We start from the raw sequence: 20,826 nt of genomic DNA, 5'->3' as shown, positions 1-20,826 counted from the left end.
AAACGCCGGCTCCCTCTGCCTGAAAGCGAGATGAGTGCTGCAATCCCATCCAGGGGTCCTTTACCTTTACCTTTTTACCTTACTTACTTGGAAGACACAAAATCATTGTAATATATAAGAACAGTGCTTTTTTTCTGGGGGGACGCAGGGGTACACATACTCCTAAAGATTTTGTGAATCTAAGTTTGGTCTCATTGAGGGGCAGTATTTCAATATGAGAAGGAAAATGAGAGTACCCCTAAACATTTTTTAAGAAAAAAGCACTGTATAAGAATATTATAGAATAGTAGAATCCTGTCAAATTAGACCAAAGGCCATTCTAGTCCAGCATCTTTTTCCTGCAGTGGTTAAACAGTTGCCTTTGGAAAGAAATTTTATAAGCAAGACAGACCTGTATCTCTATCCATATTATTCCTCAGCAACTGCTACACAGAGGCTTGCAGCCTCTGAGCTCGGAGGTAACGTATAGCCAACATGGCTAGTAGCTATAGAAAGGTTTATCCTCCATTACTGTACTTTGTGCAATTACCTTTAAAGCCATCTTACAGAAGCAAATTCTAGAAGACTGCTGTGTTAAAGATGTACTTGCTTTTGTCTACCCTGAAACTCCCACTAAGCAGCTCCTTTTGGTTCTTCTGTTATGAGAGAGCGGGAGCAGAATTCTCTGCCAACTTTCTCTACACCATGCATAATTTTATAAATCTTGATTATTTTACCTGCTAACTTAAAAGTGCCAGAATTTTAACCTTCCCTCATGATGGAATTACCGTATTTTTCGCTCTATAGGACATACTTTTCCCCCTCCAAAAATGAAGGGAAAATGTGTGTGCATCCTATGGAGCGAATGCAGGCTCCTTGGCTTCAGCAATAGCAATGTGAAGCCTCCAAAGCGCAGAGGGAGCGCTCCCTCCACGCTCCGGAGGCTTCGCGTTGCTTTCACTGAAGCCTGGAGAGTGAGAGATGTCGGTGTGCACCCACCCCTCTCGCTCTCCAGGCTTCAGGGATAGCTGCCTGAAGCCTTTGGAGCGCAGCGGGACCTCGCACTGCGCTCCAGAGGTTTCAGGTTCCTTTTGCTGAAGCCAGGAGAGCAAGACTCTCCTGGCTTCTGCAGAGAGGGAGAGCTGCGCAGCGCCCCTTCAGCGAAGCGGGAGGAGAAATGGAAGGGGCTCCATTTCTCCTGCCGCTTCGCTGAAGGGGCACTGAGCAGAGAGGGGGAGATTTTTTTTTTTCTTGTTCTCCCCCTCTAAAACAAGGTGCGTCCTATGGTTGGGTGCGTCCTATAGAGCGAAAAATACGGTAATCCAGAACCTTAATCATTTTGGCTGCCCTTCCAGCAATTCAGTACCCTTTTTGAGATGTCATGACCAAAACTGTATCCAGAATTCTATGTATAAAGGCATTATGATATTGGCAGTTTTATTTTCAATTCCTTTCCCAATAGCTCCTAGCACAGAATATGCACTTTTCACAGCTTCCCCATGCTGGTTTTATTATCAAATAAGAACAGACACACACAGAAGCCCATCATCAACTCATTAAAGCATTTTAAAAATTTTTATTTTCCACATAGCTTCATGCATTGGGCTGGGAATGTCAAAAGATTATGAAAGTTGTGACAAATGAATCACTGTGATAAAATCTGCAAAAGTGGTCTTCCTGATCTAAATTACTAGATTAGAATTTATCAGCCATTTCTGATAGCTTAGTTTTGCATTAATATGAAGTTGTATTGAACTGCATTGTTTAATTGAGGGGTGGCTTTTTTGTTTTTGTTTTTTTGCTGTATTTATATGTTGTGGTGGTTTTTGGCATGAGTATTTTGGTGGAAATGTTGTTTGCTAATTTGTAACGCTTCGTTGTGATTATGAGCCACTTTGAACTCAATGTTGCTGCTGGAAAAGCGGCATACAAATATTAAATCAAAACCAAGCTTGTTGCTCCACAACAAGATACAAAGATAGCAAACTCTTTTCTGTTTGACAATGTTATCCAAGTAGTTTAAATGTTCCCCAACCATTTGTTTAACATGTTGGCATTCCCCAGTATGCTAGACTGCAATACACCTGGAGTAAAGAGAGAAGCAAGTTACTTGATTTCTGTGTACATTATAGATTTGCCGCAAGCTAAATGGAATCCGGTTCACCTGTTGTAAAAGTGCCAAAGATAGGACATCAATGTCAGTGACACTGGAACAATGTTCAATTTTAAGAGACGAGCATCAGCTGCACAAAGACTTTTTTATCCGAGCCCTTGACTGTATGAGGAGGTATGTTGTTCTTTTTCTGTTTGCCATCTTTCAAGTCTATCTGTGTGCTTGAACATATTTTAACTAAAATGTTGGGTAGGTCAGGATCAAGATGTGCATGATTTGCTCTCGGTTAATTAGCCTTTCATTATTATCCCAAGCCCAGGTTCATATCTCAAGCCTTTCATAAAGCCCTTCCTCCCCGCCCCCCAAACATGTCAAATTTATATAGGGGTGCTTTTTATAAAACCGGTAAATAATACTTAATCTGTTATACTTGATAGCTTTGTTTAATCAAAGATAAATAAAATACAGCAAATGAAATTAAGACAAATGTTAACAATCATGTTTATTTAACTAAGTCCTCACTGGTTTTTTAAAAATTAAATTACTTTGCCTTTTAAGTGTAATTATGTACAAATTAAGATGGAATTCATCAAGAATGTTAGGTACACTATTAATTTAGACATGTACTGAAAAGAACTTGTCTCAAGATGTAAGTTTTGTCTGCACTCGCTAGCTAACCATGTCTGTAATGAAATTCCATACATTGTCATCAGTTTTAAAGCAGCTGTCGAGGTGAATGCAGGAATGTACAACCATGTTTTCACTATTCGTGTTTAGGCAAGGAAACCTTTTTTAAAAAAATAAATAAATCATGGTTGATAATAAATACTACTTCTGGATTCTTTTTGCCCCATTTAAATAACTCAAGTGAAAGATTAAGTAGTCTTAATCTTAGTCTTTCACAATATGCCCTTCAACAGGGACATGAATTTTGCTTTGTTTAAAAGGGCAGCAGTAATAAATGAGCAGGAATGCAGGGCAATTCAGATGTTTAGCTTATTTGAATATTGCTCATGGTGTATAGTAGTTACATACATTTCATACTTACCATTATAGTCGCTTCATCCAATCACTTCTGCAGCTTTTCAGTCATCGTGGTTAATGCATGTGCTAGCTTTCACACCTGAATGTACTTTTACTAATGATCCATTGGTTTTCTATATTTAATCATAATTTCAATTCGGCTTCCAGCTACTCTTGTTTTCAGAGTAAGCTTCCAGTCCATTTGACAGCCTTAACTCTGTGGGATAGATTGGTTGTTAAAAACATTGCAAGTCTACAGTGTAGAATGCCCAGTGGCAGACCAGGAAAATAGAGCTATTACAGTCTCATGTATGGTTTAATGGGATGTTTGAACCAGGCCAGTGTCACTGAGATCAAATGCAGCCATTTGCCTTTCTCCCTTTGGGAGAGCTCTTCAAATCATTAAAAGAGATACTTTTTTCTATGCTGAATATACTTTTTTTTTTTTAATGTGCCCTGTGTTTTGGCTCATCCGTACTCTTACCCATGAATATGATTGGCAGCATTACATCTGCCCAAGAATAGATGTGATTGCACCTGATTGGAACAGTGAGCTTCTTCTCCATTCACTGGAATAGAGCATTGAGAAAAGGAGATACCTTCCATGTCTCTGAGCTCAGCTTCTGTATTTTTAGTCAAGGCTCATTCTATTCAAGGCTCTCCAAGAGATTTCATAACTGTGCTTTTGAGTTGGCCTTAAATAAATGGAGTTGTTATAGGATGTGACACTTGTGTATTTATCCTTCTATGTGATTACTTCAGTAAAGTGCTGTTTAAAAGGCTATTCGGTGGACTTCTCAAACATCCAGCCATAAAAGACTCCAGGGAGGATTTTTTAAATGTAATTTTTAAGGAATGTGGAAAAATCGGGACTTCAGCGCTTTCTTATTTTCTGCAGTTTGAGTTGTCAAGTGACAATGACTGCTGAACAGTCTGTCAACGCTCTATCTCACTCTGTAATGATTGTCAGGAAGAGATCTAAACTCTTCGAAAACAAGCACTCTGAAACAGATCAGCTCTTGACATGGCAAACATTAGGGATCCTTACTGGTATTAAGACCAACCAACAATGGTATTTAAATGGTAACAAAAGTACCAATAGAGTTCATTCATAAATTCATATTCAAGTGTCAGTGTTGGTCAATCCATATCTTTTGACTTTAAATTCTCCTTTCACTTCTTGAACAGGGTAGACCTTAAAATAAAACTGTGGTTTTTCTACTTTCAACACCTTGAACAGTGTATTATTTGAGGTCACTATAGAGTTCACAGTTGTGATGAAAGTGTTTCTTTTTAAAGATGTGTTGAAGAACATTGTAGAGTACAAATCATAGCTGTGCTAGGTTTATTATAAGATACTTGATTCCACTAGAGAAGGACAATTGTGATATTTTTCAGATTCTTAGAACAGAGCTCTAAAGCCATTGATTTTGGAATCAAAGTTGAAGGGTAGGGTGTAAAGTTCGGCATAAATGCTGCAGTTGCAAAAAGGTATAAAACACATGAATTATCATTAGTTGAAGATATCTAGATTGCACTTAACATATGACAGGGATAACATTTTGGAAGTCTGAACCACAAAGGCATGCAGTGAAACATTCCAATAATTGTCTCTCAGCTTTTGAATTTTCTTCTATCGGAGGCTTGTCCAAGCTTATCTTATGTCCAGGGACAAGGAGGTACAGAGTACAATAATCAACATATTGTTTCTCAGTCTAAACAACTGAGTGGGCTATCTGTCTAAAAAAAAATAATGGTTCCCAAGTTTCTCTCTCACACACACCAATGTTGTGAGAAATTACTGAGCAAAAACCTCCCAGCATGTGTATATTCTCAAGCATAGTCTGATGTGGCGCCAAATTGAAATTAGGAGAGTGTCTTCTTTGGACACAATGGCGATATTTGATAACTGGTATTCTCCTGTTACATGTCAATTCTGAACGTTCTATTATTTCCTGTTCCCTAACAATAGCTTCTGGCTGTTTTTATAAATTAGGAGGAGACTATAAATTCTGCTCCAAAGTGACAAATGCTTTACCACTTTATTTATGACACTTATTTCTATGGCATAAGAGCCAGGCTGCTGTTAGCTTTGTGTAGAAGCTCTAGAGAAATTACATTTCAGAAATCATTTAAGGAAAAGCAAGGCATAAAAAAACTTTAAAGAGAATCTAGTGAAGGGAACATTTTCTGCCATCCCTTTCGGGGTTAGGATAGGCGTTGGATACGACTGATAGTCTAGCCCCACCCTTGCAATGTAATCAAATGTTATAATATTTGAGAGGGCGGGGGACAAATTTGGGGGTCTTTTAACCAATGGACAAACTAGGCATCTGTGTGTTCTTCAGCATAACACAGTCTAGAACTTCTTTCTTGAGAAAAATATTGGAGCAATTTAAATAACAGAAAGCGAGTGAAAGAGAGAGGGACTGCTGTCATAGCAAAGTACATAGTGAAGTTCAAAATATTGCATATACAACTCTGACACAGCATGTGCCATCCAATCCAGCCTCAAACTTACTTTGATAAGAACTATTATTCAGTATTTCCCCAGCATAAATCTGTTGTTGAGACCCAAGGGCTTGTCCAAACTGGAGCAAACTAGCCTGGCTCCACATGAATGGAGGGATGTCCAGTGTTGTCTGGAAGAACACTGAGGTGGGATTCACATTGTTTTCCAGTGTGTACAAGCCCTTCCTTACTTTATAAAGAAAAATTTCTCAATATTGTCCAATTTAAGTCTTTTAAACATGAGTATGAAATGCTGAATATATTCATTTCCAAAGAACAGTTTCAGGTTTGTTTTGTTTGGCTGTGAATATTTCTACTCCGTAAATGTTTTCTGGACCTACTGACAACTCACAGCGATTTGACTTATTTATTTTGATAAGACATACCTGAATCCTGCAAAGAATGTGTTCCCTTTGCCTGTGACACAGATGCTATAAACAGAGGAGATGCACAAAAAGTGTAGGTAGATAGCACTGGCTGTGTTGTTTGGAGCAGCTACTGTTGCTCCACATCCCCTTGACTGCCTTGGCAGGTAGATGAGATGTGCCTGCCTGGACCAAGCGCTGTTATGCTGATCACACTTGCTGAGCTGCTGAAGCTGTCTCTCCTCATTTCCCAGGAGAAGGAAGAGAGTTGTGCTGCTCCCACCACCTTTGTGCATTCTCTGACAGGGTTGCCAATTGACCAGTTTTATTTTTGCAAGTGGAATGTCAAATCCAGTCAACTTTGTGCAGCAATTGGTTGTAACCTTCGGCTAGAAAAAGAGAGAAATAATATGCTGATCAGTGTTTGGTCACATACTAAGGTGCACACACGATTCATTCTTCCTTTCAATCTTCATCCACAGTTCTCGTTCTCTCTCCCTCCCTCCTCCCTCCCTCTCACACACAACTCCTATAATTCATATTAATAAAAATTACATGAGCACCCCCATTTGACAGCACACCTGCATAGAAGCCAATGTGTGCCTTGTGAACATAGACACCAATAATGCATGGTAGAGAGCAAATGACACAGAGGACATGGCCATTTGGAAGGTTGCTGGTATTCTAATTCTTCCTATGGCTGTGCACTAGGAATGTTACATTAAACAAGGGACCAGGAAAATCAATCTGCTTAGCCTAGAACAGATGTGTGTATATATTGTTATGTAACTTATTGATTATGGGCAGGTATGTGGAAGAATTGTGAATTTTGACATATCCCATAGGACCAGCCTAAGCCCTGGCACAAGAAAATAAACTTGGGATATGTTACACAGTAAGTGACACCCATTAGTATTTATGAGCAAATAAAATAAAGATATCATATCCCTGTAGGTAGGCTTATCATTATAACCGTATGTCAAAAAACCCAATGTGTTTCTAGTTAATAACCTATGCTGAATTAAGGATCCATCATACCCTTCTGAACAGCTGCCTTTCTGGCATGCACTCATCGAAGCCTACCTATATAGATGAAACAATGAAATAGAATATTTGTACCGCAATAAGAAAATCTGTCTGGATAATACGACACAATTATAATCTAACTTTATAAGCAAACAACGGGGGAGGGGACCTCCTCTTACAGAAATGAATTGGAATGAACAGTACATAGATCTCTGAAATATGTTAAATGTAAATAATTTGAAAAATAAGATTTGGATTTGATTTGATATCCCGCTTTATCACTACCCGAAGGAGTCTCAAAGCGGCTAACATTCTCCTTTCCCTTCCTCCCCCACAACAAACACTCTGTGAGGTGAGTGGGGCTGAGAGACTTCAGAGAAGTGTGACTGGCCCAAGGTCACCCAGCAGCTGCATGTGGAGGAGCGGAGACGCAAACCCGATTCCCCAGATTACGAGTCTATTGCTCTTAACCACTACACCACACTCTCTTTCTCTCTTTCTCTGATTAGGCTAATGAAGTAATTTCAGAAGACTAGTTTTCTGACTAAAGTCAATGTTTCGATCAGAGCTCCTGCTGAGGCTCATATAAGGGTCTTACATTGGCCCAGTTGAATTTTTGACTCTGTTTTTAACAACTGGCACACATAGACCTAATGCCATATTACAAACTGCTTCTGAAACTTACCTCGTTTCAAAAGCAGTTCTAAGTGAGCCATGGTTTCTGCTGTTCAAGAAACCCAAGAAATCTAAAGCCTCCTTAGACTCCCAGACCTTTGGATTCTAACCATTCTACAATCCACTCACTCTGACATGGAGGTTCACACTTTCCCTCAGCTTCTTGGGTAATTGGTAGGATCATAGCTGCATAACCAAATTGTAGTTAGCAGCCTGTTCTTTGTTTAGCATTCTTGGGTGAAAGAGAAGGAGAACCGTAACAATAACCACCCCTTCTGACTTGTTATGACCTTTTCTAAAAAAAAACTTAAGGAGGAAAGGTCTCCTTAGTGTGGAGATGGTACAAACATTTTTCAACACCAAGAGGTGGGAGGGTGGTGTGTTGGAACTGGAGTTTTCTTGTGGGGGGTTAGGCTATTAACTGGTTCTGCTGTTAGCTCCTTCCCACCCCACCCCACCCACAGTCAATAATACAACAGTGAAAGACTGAGAATCTAGAGTTGACTCCCGCTGTCACCTACCCAAAGATGTGCCCTCTGTTTCAAGAGCAGCTTGGTGCTTGGCATGAGGACTGGTTGAGAGAAGTCATCCTGAGGCTTTTCATTTCTTCCTTAAATCCTATAATTATCATGACCTGTTCGATCTTCTGAGAGGTAGAAATTAAATATCCGCATCTCCAATTTAATTTCTCTCCTAAGCTGGTGGTGAGATGGCTTTGATTCCGAAAGTAAAACCAGAAACTTTGAAGTAACCCCCAGAATGGGGATTTGGGGTGGGGGGGCGATGCTCTGGCTAAGAGCAAGTTCTATAAAGTCAGTAAACAATTCGAAGGATTGTTGAAGAGGCCACGCAAATGGGCGCAGTGATGATAATGACCACAGACAGGAAGAAAACAACTAGATCGTCACTCAGATACATTGATCAAAAGTTCAAACCCTTTTTAAACACCAAGCTTGCTGTTTGGAGAAGCTCTTTCTTCCTTGTGGGCACTGGGACCAGCTCCCAATAATTGTGCAGCCAAGCGTTCCTTTTTAGTAGCAGATGAATAGGAGGAGACAGGCATGTCAATTTTCTTTTTCCACTTCCAGTAATACATTCCTCTTCCTTAAAAATCTTTATTCCCAATGTCAACATGAAAGACAGGACAAATAAAAACACTTTTGGCTCCTGGGACTTCCCTCGCCAAAGAATTCGACCCAATTGTTTGCCTTCGACCCTGTGTAAAAATAAAAAAAAGGTGAGTCTGACAACACACCTTGGGGCTTGCTTCAGTCACTGGTGCTATTTTGGCAGTTCATCTAATTGCAAGCAAGGAAGACAGGAGAAGAAAAACAAAGAACAGTTTGTTGCATTGAAGTCGCATGGCTGGCATCTGAACACCTAAACTGAGAATAGCCAATTGATGCTTATTCTGGCACAGCCAATGGTACAATTATGATTATGGATATGTTAATTGGCTGTTTTTATTGGAAAACTAATTAAAATGATTTTTTAAAAAATTCAGTCAATGAGCCCCATTTCCTTGGGAAAGTGGGAGAGTCAAATGTCTGTTTAATATATTCCACTATATTGATATTCTTTCCAAAGACACCAAACTCTCACTCTCAGAACAACAGACAATGTGTAGCAGGCATATATGGGGAGCTGAAAGAAACAATACAAACATGCCATTCGCATCAAACCTGGATAAAGTGTGGTTAGTTTTAACTATGCTTGATTAAAACAAACAGTGATTTATGAAGCTGGCTAGATAGAGTAAACCACAGCTAAAACTAAACACAGCTTCCATTTTTTACATAATAGCAAACTAAAGTTGTTTGGAAGTGCTCACTTCTGTTTTCAGTCTCCTAATGGATGCGCTGGATAAGTTGAGGAGAGAGGGAGCAGACCTATGCATGTTCCACTAAACGATAGTTCTGTGTTACATCCAAACCAGGCTACTGAAGCCACACCAGGTAGCATGAAAGGTAGTGGCCACAGGACATCAACTTGATAAACAGTTGCATTGCAGTTCAAAACAGGCTAGAATCTGGTGTCAGGAATTTGAATTTTCACTGTATTGAAAGGTATTGTCTTAGTTGGCTGCTCTCCTGTCCCTTGGAACCTGACTAGTTATAGTTTGAGTTTTTGAAACTGCTTCAAAGAAAGTAACAGTAGCTTTCTGTGCTGAGATTTAGAATACCAAGCAGTTTATAAATGTCTGTTTTGATGTGCCTCAATTTTTCTATTAATAATCATGACAAGCAGTAAAATCTTAAAGGAGCTGAATTTCTAAATACACTGCAGAATTTCCACTCAAGTATCCTTGGTTTTGCATTGGGAATTCTTTTCACGATTTTCTGTCATCTTTGAAGAGTTATAAAGATTCAGAAATTAATGTCAGATTAGTATTCCATCAGAAATACTTATTTGTACAAGGGCTTCTGCTATTCCATCTCATCCACTGAACCAGCTTTGATCTTGGTCCCTGATTTTAATGATTTTCGTCCACAAGGTATATAATAAGCAGCAGTGTTCTCCTTTTGCTACCTTAATTTCCACTGGTCTAACAGGTAAAATGAAAGAACCTGTTATCACTTGTATATATGCATGCATTAAAACATATACCCTTCCATTGGGCATCCACTGAACCAAAGTATTATTGTTAAAAAACAGCCATGCATACCTGGAATACAGCAATGACAAAGCAGTAAAGACCTCATTCATCTGATTTTATCATGTACAGAAATATCTAGGTGGGATCTGGGTGATTCGTCTCTTCTGTCAAGACAGGGCTTAGCTGCTGCTGATGTGTAAAATACGATGACAGACATTTTACTCTAAGTGAACTGAATATTTCAGTCATACTCAGTTATATCCATATTAAATCCCATTGATTCCTGTGGGAGATATATACAGGCACACACATACTTCCACTGTCACTCAAACACAGTCATGCCAGGCAAAGCATATAATAGCATGATTATAAGGGTATGTTGTAAAGTATATCCTCATAATACTAACACTAATTATGTTAGGTTTATTAATGGTGTTGTATTGACATGTACTGTGGCATCAGCATATTATCAGATCATTTACTTAATGCTTATATGTTTTGTCATTTTAGAATTTAATGTTACAAGCGATTCAACCAAAATTATTTGGCTGGTGGCCCAAATTAAGATGAGGAATCTAGACCTGCTGCCTTCCCACCAAATCTTCAATTTCTGTCCTCCCTTCAGTTCTGGCCCACGTTGTCCCAAACTGCAGAATTCTCTTGGCTATCCTGGCCTCATTTTCTCAGCCTAATGCATACTCTGTCATTCCCCGTCTACTTCTTTCATCATTTGTTACTTCAGATCGCTCTTTTGTATGCCATCATACACGTGGCCCATCTTCCACTCAGCTTCCCAGTCCTCAGCCTTCATACCTGAATTGCACTCCTACATTTCTCCTCTCTCGTCTGCTTTCTGGCAACAGCACAAAATGCCTCCAGTCCCACTTTCTGACTGGCTAAGATTTGTGTCAACTTCCTGTTCCTTTGCTTTCCACTTTAGGCACTAGGAGTTTAGTGGGGAGGGGGAAAGTCCTAAGGAGATTGTTTCCTCCCCAACCCCTTCCCATAATGTAGGGTTGCCATATTTTGAAGAACAAAAAAGAGGACCCCCCTCTCCCCAAACAAAGCCGCCTCTCATGACCCTCATGCCCTCTGCTTTCCTACCCTGGCCATGTCGCCTCTTGCAAAGGGAGACCTTGCGCACTCACCTGCTCCGCCACGGCTCGGAAGAGGCATGACACGTCCTTCGCCACTCGCTTGCGGTACAACCTCTGAGATCGCAGGCAGGCGTCCATGGAGGAATCCGGCGGGGCCTCCGCGCCCGAGGCCGGGGGGGGCTCTGCTCCTCGCCACCTGGCTTCTCTTCTGCAGCACCCTCCATATTTGTTTATTTATTGCTCCAGGGATTGCAAGGAAATTGCTGCTTCCCCACCTTCAACCCCACATGCTTCAGAAGAAAGTGGGAGAGATGCGGTGAAAGCCCCTTGTTTTGGGGGCGGCTGGCAGCACAGCGCAGCAGGAACCAGACTCGCATTCACGGGTCACCCATGTGGCTTCTGTGAGATGCCCCACTTGCACCAGGCGGCAGCGGCGTCTGCCGCTTCTTGCTCGGCTTTTCCGCTGAAGTTTCCTGGCTTCAAGCCCTGCGCGGAGAACTTGCACGCTCCTCCTGCTGCCCCGCTTGGGAAGGCGACTCTCGCCCGCTCCCTTTACGCATCACTGGGCTCCGGAAGCAGAAACAAAAGAGCCAAACTCTCTCTCTCTCTCTCTGGCTTCTGCCTGCTGTCAACTCTCTAGCTACCTATGAGTTGCTACCTCAAAAAGAGCCACCAGAAAGTTAGAATTAGAAGGGAGCCCAGGCATTTAGCATAACTCCCCCCCCCCCGCCAAAAAAACCTCATAACAATATCCTCCTTACATTCTTCATCAGCCAAGTTGCTTGGCTAGCAAGTTCAGTGTCCTTTATTTGGCAGCACATCTTGCAAAACTCAGTATTGTGTGCAGATTAATTGCTGTGGTCATGAATAAATCTGACCAGTATTGAAAACTGCAGTACATTCATTTAGTGACACAGGAGGATATTCACTGGCAGTTCCAGATACTTTCTGCTAGGAAGTTAAGACTGATATTATAAATACAATCTGCAGAACTATTTGGCATTACATAATTCAGCCATTCCCAAGCTGTGCTGACTAGGCCTGAAGGGATTTTTGTACAAAACATCTGGAGGGCACCAGGTTTGGAAAGACTGACCTAATTTCATGTTTTGCAATGGCGGTGTAAGTGGGATGGCTGGTTTTCTTCTTTTTCTCATTTAAAGCCATTACAGCTTAATAAAGGTAATTAGTCACCTTATGTGCAATGTGTTAGAAAATACAAGTAGGTCCTGCAATAAGATGTTTCATAGTTTTCCTCACACCCTAAAAGAGTAGCTCCTGTTTGGGGTTGCAGCCAGTCATGCTCTCCTCCAGGACACTGTAAAGAGCTCAAGCAGACCAAATTCACTTGCCCACCAAAGTTTTCCATTTGTCTTTTTGAATACACAACTTCCCCTGGCTCCTAGAGGTCACCTCTAACACACCATTTTAGATTTCAAAAACATTTTGTTACTACTGCATGCCTTGGGGCTTGCCTAAGGAGGCAGAAGCCTCCCTCCTGTTTCTCAGCAACTCTGTTTTGGCTCCAATCCTGGTGGCACTGAGTAGTAGAACAGTAATAGAAATGAGAATAGTAATGCAGGCCAGGTAAATGAAAGAAAGAAGAATCACAGAATCGCAGAGTCGGAAGGGACCACAAGGGTTATCTAGTCCAACCTCCTGAAATGCAGGAATATTTTGCCCAACATGGGGCTTGAACCCACAACCCTGAGATTAAGAGTCTCATGCTCTACCAACTGAGCTAAGGACGCTGTCTCTAATCCTTCGTTTTCCCATTGCCTTACCCACAATCTAAGCTGGGAAGTGGGAAGGACAAACTGAACATTTTTCTCACCCTCCAAAATCACCACCTTAATTTTATCAGCAAGGTCTTTCTTTGCTGAGTAGCATGCAAGAATCTGTGGCGCTGACTCTGCAGGGAAGGTTGCCCTAAGTATGGTCTCTTCTTGAAAATGTTGAGATCTGTATAAGGTTACAAGAGGGCTCTGTATAGTTCCTGTAGACAGGCAGCACTCTGGGACACAACAGGGAACTGGAGAATGGTGTGCATCCTCTCTTATCTTTGCACTGTTCTACTTGAGCTATACAGCCTTATTCAGGGGGGAGAGAGAGATCTAGGTGGAAATATAGGATGCCCAGTCCCTGACTCCTGCAGTTTAAAAAATGATCAGACAGCCAATGACAGGAAAGAACCTGAGACTTTGGAGAGCCACTGTTGCTGTGTACACACTATAATTTAAAGCACATTCTTTCAAAGCACATTCTTTCTCTCAAAGCATTCTGGGCACTGTCATTTGTAATGGTTTTCTGGGAATTGTGAGGAGTAAATGCTCTCTCTCTCTCTCTGATTGTATGCGGTTTAAAAAGGTAACATCATTTTGAGCAAATATTCAGATAATTCCTAGAACTCTTCACTATCCCACATTATGGTTAAGTGGTTTGATGACACACACAGTTAGGCATCATTTTCATAAACAGACTCAGGGATTTAAAAAAACAACAACTGCTCCCTAGCTTTGCCTCAGTAATGATTTTGCAAACAAATTTACATTTGCTTGATTGCTTTTAACATTAATTTAAAGTTCTTGAAATAACTCCATTGCAGAAAGTGCTTATGGAGAACTAACTCCAGGTTTGAGGAATCCCCGTGGAAAGTGCCCTGGGAAGAGTCCCATCTCCTTTGAGCAGCAGTGCTCCAAACAATGCCAGGTAGATGACTCTAGCGTTCGTTTAAGTTTCCCACAATGCCCTAGTGATACCACACCAGAGGCATTGTGGGAAATTTGGGTAGTGACCCAACTGCTGGGATTGTCAGGCCTCAGGGATATGGATTGAAAGGGAGTCCTAAGGCACACAGCAGCAGTGGGCCCTACTGGTGTGCTTGGGCCACCAAAGGATGCCAAGGGCTGGCAGTTGTCAAGGGATCTTGATAAAGCAGAGACTAAATAGAGGAAAGCCAGGTCATCAGAAGCTGAAAAGTAGAAGCCCTTTTGGTGGCTATGACTGGGGTATGGATCTCCAGTGAGAAAACAAAGCACCATAAATGTGAAAGTTCACCCTCCATTTCAAGGCTGGAAGATGCTCTGCATGCATCATTGCATCAGAGCTCTGTGGAGCTTTCCACTGTTCCTCAATGTTTTGAAACCATGCATTTCCCCACTGATTCCACTTCATAGCATTTCAGGCTTGCTCTGTTCCCTTGCATGGGGCTTCCATTAAGAGCTCCCAGCCCATGGCTTCATCTTGAATGTGCTAAGAAGTATCTGTGAGGGTTAATTCCCTGCTGGAGGCTTGCTTTGTTCATTCATTTAGAACACCTTTAAATATGTGCGATATTTCCTTATTTGGTATGCAGACTAGCCAAAATAGCTTTATTTAGCATAGATTTGTTTATATTGTGGCCATCTTTGTTGTTGGAATACCTGAGTGTTGCCTTATTCTCCTATTAAATGCTATTTTATTTGTTCCTAACTTCCCCTGTTTAACAGCAGACAAACCCAGGGAGCACTGAATGAGTCGGATGATCCCGAGACAGGCTGTCTAACTGATAACAAGCCAACTTCTCGTCACTTCTATCCTGTCGCCTTGCTCCTTGTCAGCTCGCATTTGCTGGTTGTGTGGCTTATTTTAAGTCTTGCTTTATTATTAGCCAAATATCAGTAAATTTCACTTCTGTCCATTTCTTTTCTATGAACAGCAACAGCTTAAGATTAAAAATTGTGCTGTATGATTTCTACATTTTCAGACCCACAAATTTGACCTCAAGAAGGCAATGTCTTGAATTGTAAGAGATTTTATTTCTATTTCCAGAAATCAAGAAAGCATACTATGCATCAGGTGATTTAATCTGCTTTCTATTCCGAGCAAATCTTTTCACACATTAAGAATGGCCATTATATTAGTGTTTCTTGATCAGATGAGATTTTGCCATTAAATTGGAAGGATCTCTCCTCTCCTCCCCTCCCCCCCCCCCACTGCCCGCTTTTTACAAAACTCGTACTTAGGACCAATTCAACTCCTTGTGGAGTGATTTTACTGTCTCATTTTTACTTGGGGACCCATTTGCAGAAACCTTCACTTCTTTTCCAGCATGCACAGCCCCACACTTAAACGTTGCCAAGGTTTAACACACCAGAAAGTATGGTTTTAGCTGACATGGGCCCTTTGCCGTTTTCACATGGGGGAGCTCACATCAGACGAAGGGTTTCTTATTTGGAAATGCAGTGGTAAAATTCACATTGCAAAGACAGTCACATGTTTGTCAGTGGTGATTATCAGTCCTTAGTCAAAATATGGGGGGAGGGGGGAATTAAATCTGTACTCATAGAACTCAACCCAAGCTGAATTATTTGGACAGGTCAGTTTGAAAGATTAATTTTCCATGTGCTTTTTTTTCATTGTTACTTCCTGATAGGAATTCCTAACTAGCAAATAGTTCACTCTTTTATTTGTTGCAAACTAACCCTTTTCTGTCAAGCCGTTCTATGGCACTTGATAAGTTCTGTTTTGTAACAAAATTAACCTGTTTGTAAATGTTGCTTTGGTTGCTTTTGCTTTATATTCATTTAAACAAAAGTTTTGTTTGCGTCTTGATGCACCATGTTGGCTCTTGTGACTTTTGTACTGTGTATGAATGAGCATCATTATTTTGAAAGCAGAGAGTTGTTGGATCAGGCTATTGGAAAGCCATTTTCTATTTCCTTCATTGCAAAGCTAATCATAATGAAAATAAGACAAAGATGGAAGTTTCCTTTACAAATCTGTAGGGCCAGACTTAATTAAAAATGCCTTATTCCTAGAACCTGCACACCTAAGGCTACATGTGAACTCTGACATGTACAACAGAAGCAAAACAAAGCGAATCTGAAAAAATAAGTTATTAAAGAATTTTTAGAAGCAAATATATTTCTAAGGGTAGAGTAAAATATATCATAAAGTATTTAATCAAACCACAGTGAGAGATAAATATATATAAATATATATATAGATATAAAACCCACACTCTACTTCTAAGGGCAATAACTGTATTGGGCCTGGCCTTGGATCTAATTTTGTAAGATGTATCATCACTTGTGGAAAATATATTGTAGAATTGAATCTCCATTATTTTTACTTCAATTGTTGCTGAAACTCTGCAATGTACAAATAAAACATATTTATTTATTTATTGTTTCACGAAGTTGTCTTTTTTCCCTCCCTTTTCACCAGAGAAGGATGCCGCATAGAGAATGTACTGAAGAATATCAAATGCAGAAAGTATGCTTTCAACATGATACAGCTGATGGCTTTCCCAAAGTACTACCGACCTCCAGAGGGAACATATGGAAAAGCTGACACCTAAGCTTTAGACACCACACAAAAAAGGCTGTGTGTGCAGGATCACACACCTGTGCTCATTAGTTAACACAAAACTGCTTTGTGCGTCTCACAGATTGGGCATACATGAGAGGAAAAATACCTAGGTTCTCCCCCAACTGTACTGTCAATCAAAAGGAAACATCGATAAAATATGGTAGATTGAGTGTTCTGGAAACCAGCTGTTTGTTAAATAAAAGCCTAATAATAATAATAATAATAATAATAATAATAATAATATAGATTGTATTTCATAAGCCCACCAGAATTAAAGGTTTGGTCACTAGGCAGATAGAAGGCCAAATGTTGAGTCAGTAGGGGTCACTCTGAGCCTGGACTTGAAAGTAAATCCCACTTCTATACAAAGCAACATTAAATTGCCTAAGATACTGTCTACCGGGTTAAGGGCAAAGCTAAGGTGCTGCTCAGCTGTGGTGCATAAGACCCATGATACGTTTAGAAAAGGAATGTTAATATTGGTGACCTTGCATTAGTAAATATTTGCTGCATTTCTGGATAGACTTTGCAGTTCCAGCTACATGCATCGTTAATGCAACAACAAAAAACTAAGTTCACACACTGGTCTAAGCCTTGGGCTTTAAGCCATGTAATGTATTACAGTTGCCTTGAAATCAGGATCTGGGGTTTTACCTGCCATTCTCAGTGGTGTTAAGCGAGAACCTGTGTAAGTAATTATGAAACAAGGATGGCCACTGGAGTCTGTCCATAGCTGTCAACCTTCCCTTTTTTGGTGGGAAATTCCCTTATTCCAGCGCCGTTTGCCGCTGCTTGTCCCCAGGACAGGTGAGGCTGCTGATCCCTTATTTTCAAATCTAAAAGTTGACAGCTATGAGTCTGTCCCCTGTGCACTCTGAAAGTACCAAGAGGGAAAGGAGATTCAACTAGTGGTTATAATAAATGTATGTAAATGACAGTGATAATAATTTATTAAAATTGTAACTTGCAGAATCAAAACGATCTGGGTAAAGAACCTGTAACCTATTGCCGTACAGTTAAAGCTATATAAAAGGCTAAGGCCAAAGAACAACTCTTCAATCTGAAATGTATCACTCGTGAATGTTAATATGAAACCTAAAGCAGAGTGCCATTTTCAAATCAAATGTAAATACTACCCCAATATAAGTTTTACATTTGAATGGAAAGGGCTGGGAATTGGGGGGGGGGGAGTAAATAGATAAGAACCATTTAAGAAAATTAAGATATGTTGCTATAATGATGCTCAGTGAGTTTCAGGCAGATTGTACTACTGCATTAAATCTCTGCATTTGAAACAATGAGGTCTCATTGTTTGTACATTTCCACTGTTTTACTGGCAAATAAGAACAATGACAGCCTGGACAGGAAGATAAGTTTTAAACAGCTGAAAGTACTAGAGAACTTCAGCAAAATGGATTGGATCCAGACTTAAATTACATGTGTGTAACTTAAGTCCTGCTAGTTAAGTCCCGCTAAACTCATTCCCATTGATTTTAACAGCTCTAAGCATGGCTAAATCTTTATCCAACCCAGCGTTCTTACCACAGTCAAAACTTTGCAAAGGCACAAATATTGTTGTGAAAAGTGGTAGAATATCAACACACAAGCAATAAACTTTTCATTTCAGTGGGGTATAAATCTGTGTTTGTATTTTCACTATAAAACAGCTACATATTGAAAGGTGCACTGCTGACCAGTGAATCCGTATTGTCATAAGTAAACTTGTATAATGCTTTCAGAAATGTTTGCTCTGTGAAAACTGCTTTGAGGATTTGAGAATATGGGTTCTCAGAAGCAGTATCTCTAGCAATGCTGTGTTAAAATGCCATCTGGCATCCCACTTTTGTTAATATTTATGTGATTAGTCCCACTGAATTTAATATGTTTCAAACCATTTGCTTACTTAAAATAATCATGAATTAATTAGAAGTGAAGACAATTCCCTGGCAATACAGTATCTTATTGCGCACGTTGATGTCATGTAGCAAAGAAACAAACCAAAATATAAAGAATAACTAAATGTGAACATTAAAAAAAATATAATACAGTAAGTCTGTAAGCATCTGAGAATGTATTCATATTACCTACTGAAAATTTAGCTTTCTGGAATAATTCACACATGAAGGAAAAAATGTACCGTGGATGAATTTTGTTGTAAGATGTAAATTATTCTAAAGCAATAGCGACACATACTTTAATCAGAAATAGTTCTGGCTGAAGTCCAGAAAGGATTAAGTCCAGGAAACCTTTTTTATTTTAATGGCCAGAAGTGTAATCCCCCAAGGAAGGTCACCACAGTTGAAGTGAGTGGGAGCTAGTAAAGAATGCTATTTTCCATTCATTTCAGTTTCCTCCCAGATCTTTAGTACTGATGAGTGCAGGTAGAGGCTAAAACAGCCTATCTCTCTTGTGACAATTGTGTTTGGTTAACACCTAAACCATGTTGCTGCTATAAGTAAATCAAAGTCTGGACTGATAATTTTTAGAAGTTTCATCACTCAAGTTTCAGGTGTCTTTCAAAAGAAAGGTAGCAGGCTAGCAGTTTGCCTCTGGAAAAGTATAATACTTCAGGGACTTATTCTTTAATGCTAAGTTTTGTAGAAAAATAGGAGAAATTCTGTGAACAGCAGGAAAAATCATGAATGCAGGAAAGTGCCAAATATAGTGCATTTTAACTTATGCTCCAGAACACAATGCTACTGAGTTAGCATATACAACTGGCTGACATTTTTAAATTATTTAATACTATATAGAGTTTTCTGCATGCTTAAGACCACTGGTTTCTGGAGTGCTTTACAGCCCTAATGAATGTGTGTTTACAGCACTTCCAGTGCCATTAGACTTTGCTTGACCCTTATGTATTATTTCTTTGGCTATTTTTTAAAAAACCCACATTATTCATCCTAGTGTGCATTTCCAGTTGCCCAAACAATATTTTTAATATTTTAGCATACTTTAAAAGGGAAGAATGGCACATATCCATAGGTCAGCGGTTGTAGGAAAACAGTGTGCTGTCTTGAGACTATTTTTAAAGTAATGAGTTTTTTTCTCTGTCTTTTCCCTCTGTGTTTCTTTAATCTCATGGCATATGAGACACCTTTCATTCTATGCTACCAAAGTCTCAAAGAACCATGATCTGTTGTTCTCTGCATACAAATGTAGAATGCAATTTTGTAAGCTGCCTTGTAAGAAGTCCTAAAAGGTATAGATTATATATGTGATCATGCTGTAATGTTCTGAGTAAAATGGAGGCCACCACGAATTATCTATTGCAGGCATAGGTAACCTTTGGCCTTCCAGATGTTTTCGACTACAATTTCCATCATCCCTGACCACTGGTCCTGTTAGGGATCATGGGAGTTGTAGGCCAAAACATCTGGAGGGCCGAAGGTTGCGTATGCCTGATCTATTGCATCCAAGAAAAGTTTGTTCACAGGTGGCCACAGGTCAGTGAACTGAACTGCAATTCCATGTCCCCCAAAAGACAATGATTTGTGTTTCCTGAAACATCACTCCTGCACAAACCCCATTTATTTGAATGAAGATTTTGCAAAAGCAGTAATCATTTGCATTACCTTTAAAGCATTTGTTTCTACTGCGAAACATTTTGGATAAAGTCCACAAGTTTTAACTAAGTTTAGGAGCACACGCCCAAAGTATATTTGATAGCATTGCCTCTTAAGTGAATTGAGCAGCAGTCTTTTTTTGTTTTTGCTTTTATGCATGCATGTACTATACTTTCGTTTTTATCATTTTGGCTATTGGTTTAAAAACTGCAGGTATTGTTATGTGTAAGCCATATCCATTGTATATTGTGTGTGTGTGTGTTGTGCATGTATTTTTATTTAAATAAATTTGTCTTATTTTTCATAGAGTTGATTTTCTGTGTTTGAATTGTTTCCATCATCATAAAACATGCAGCATGAAAGGATCAGATCCTGAGAAGTGCTATAAATATCTTCTGTCACTTGAAGTGACTTTGTAAATCTCAACAGGTCAGACAGTTAAGAAAAGCCCTTTGAAAACTGACTTGGCTTAAGGTTCCCAGCTTATGATCCATATACATATACTGTATATATTAGAACAGGG

The 20,826-nt window shown here is 39.8% G+C and overlaps 1 protein-coding gene and 1 long non-coding RNA gene across 6 annotated transcripts in view; one reads left to right on the top strand and one right to left on the bottom strand.

Annotated features, from left to right (window-relative positions):
• Positions 1-20,611, top strand: part of INPP4B (inositol polyphosphate-4-phosphatase type II B) — a 257,958-nt gene extending 237,347 nt beyond the window's left edge. For 3 of the 5 annotated variants that reach the window (XM_077934058.1, XM_077934059.1, XM_077934056.1), the window contains 2 exons: positions 2,112-2,266; positions 14,874-16,548. In XM_077934058.1, coding sequence (XP_077790184.1) covers positions 2,112-2,266; positions 14,874-15,048 — 330 coding nt within the window. In that variant the 3' untranslated portion in view covers positions 15,049-16,548. Of the gene's footprint in view, positions 1-2,111; positions 2,267-14,873; positions 16,549-16,593 lie in introns of those variants that run through there. The other 2 variants (XM_077934060.1, XM_077934057.1) reach the window with 2 other exon arrangements.
• On the bottom strand, positions 8,715-11,853 carry LOC144328866 (uncharacterized). The gene is made up of 3 exons (XR_013394183.1): positions 11,437-11,853; positions 10,358-10,477; positions 8,715-8,908 (listed from the first exon to the last, which is right to left on the bottom strand). It is a non-coding gene; the product is annotated as an uncharacterized LOC144328866 (long non-coding RNA).
• Positions 20,612-20,826: the final 215 nt, after the last annotated feature.

This window comes from Podarcis muralis, chromosome 9 (assembly GCF_964188315.1).
Source record: "Podarcis muralis chromosome 9, rPodMur119.hap1.1, whole genome shotgun sequence".
Taxonomy (NCBI): Eukaryota; Metazoa; Chordata; class Lepidosauria; order Squamata; family Lacertidae; genus Podarcis; species Podarcis muralis.
This window is presented reverse-complemented; position numbering and strand designations above follow the sequence as displayed.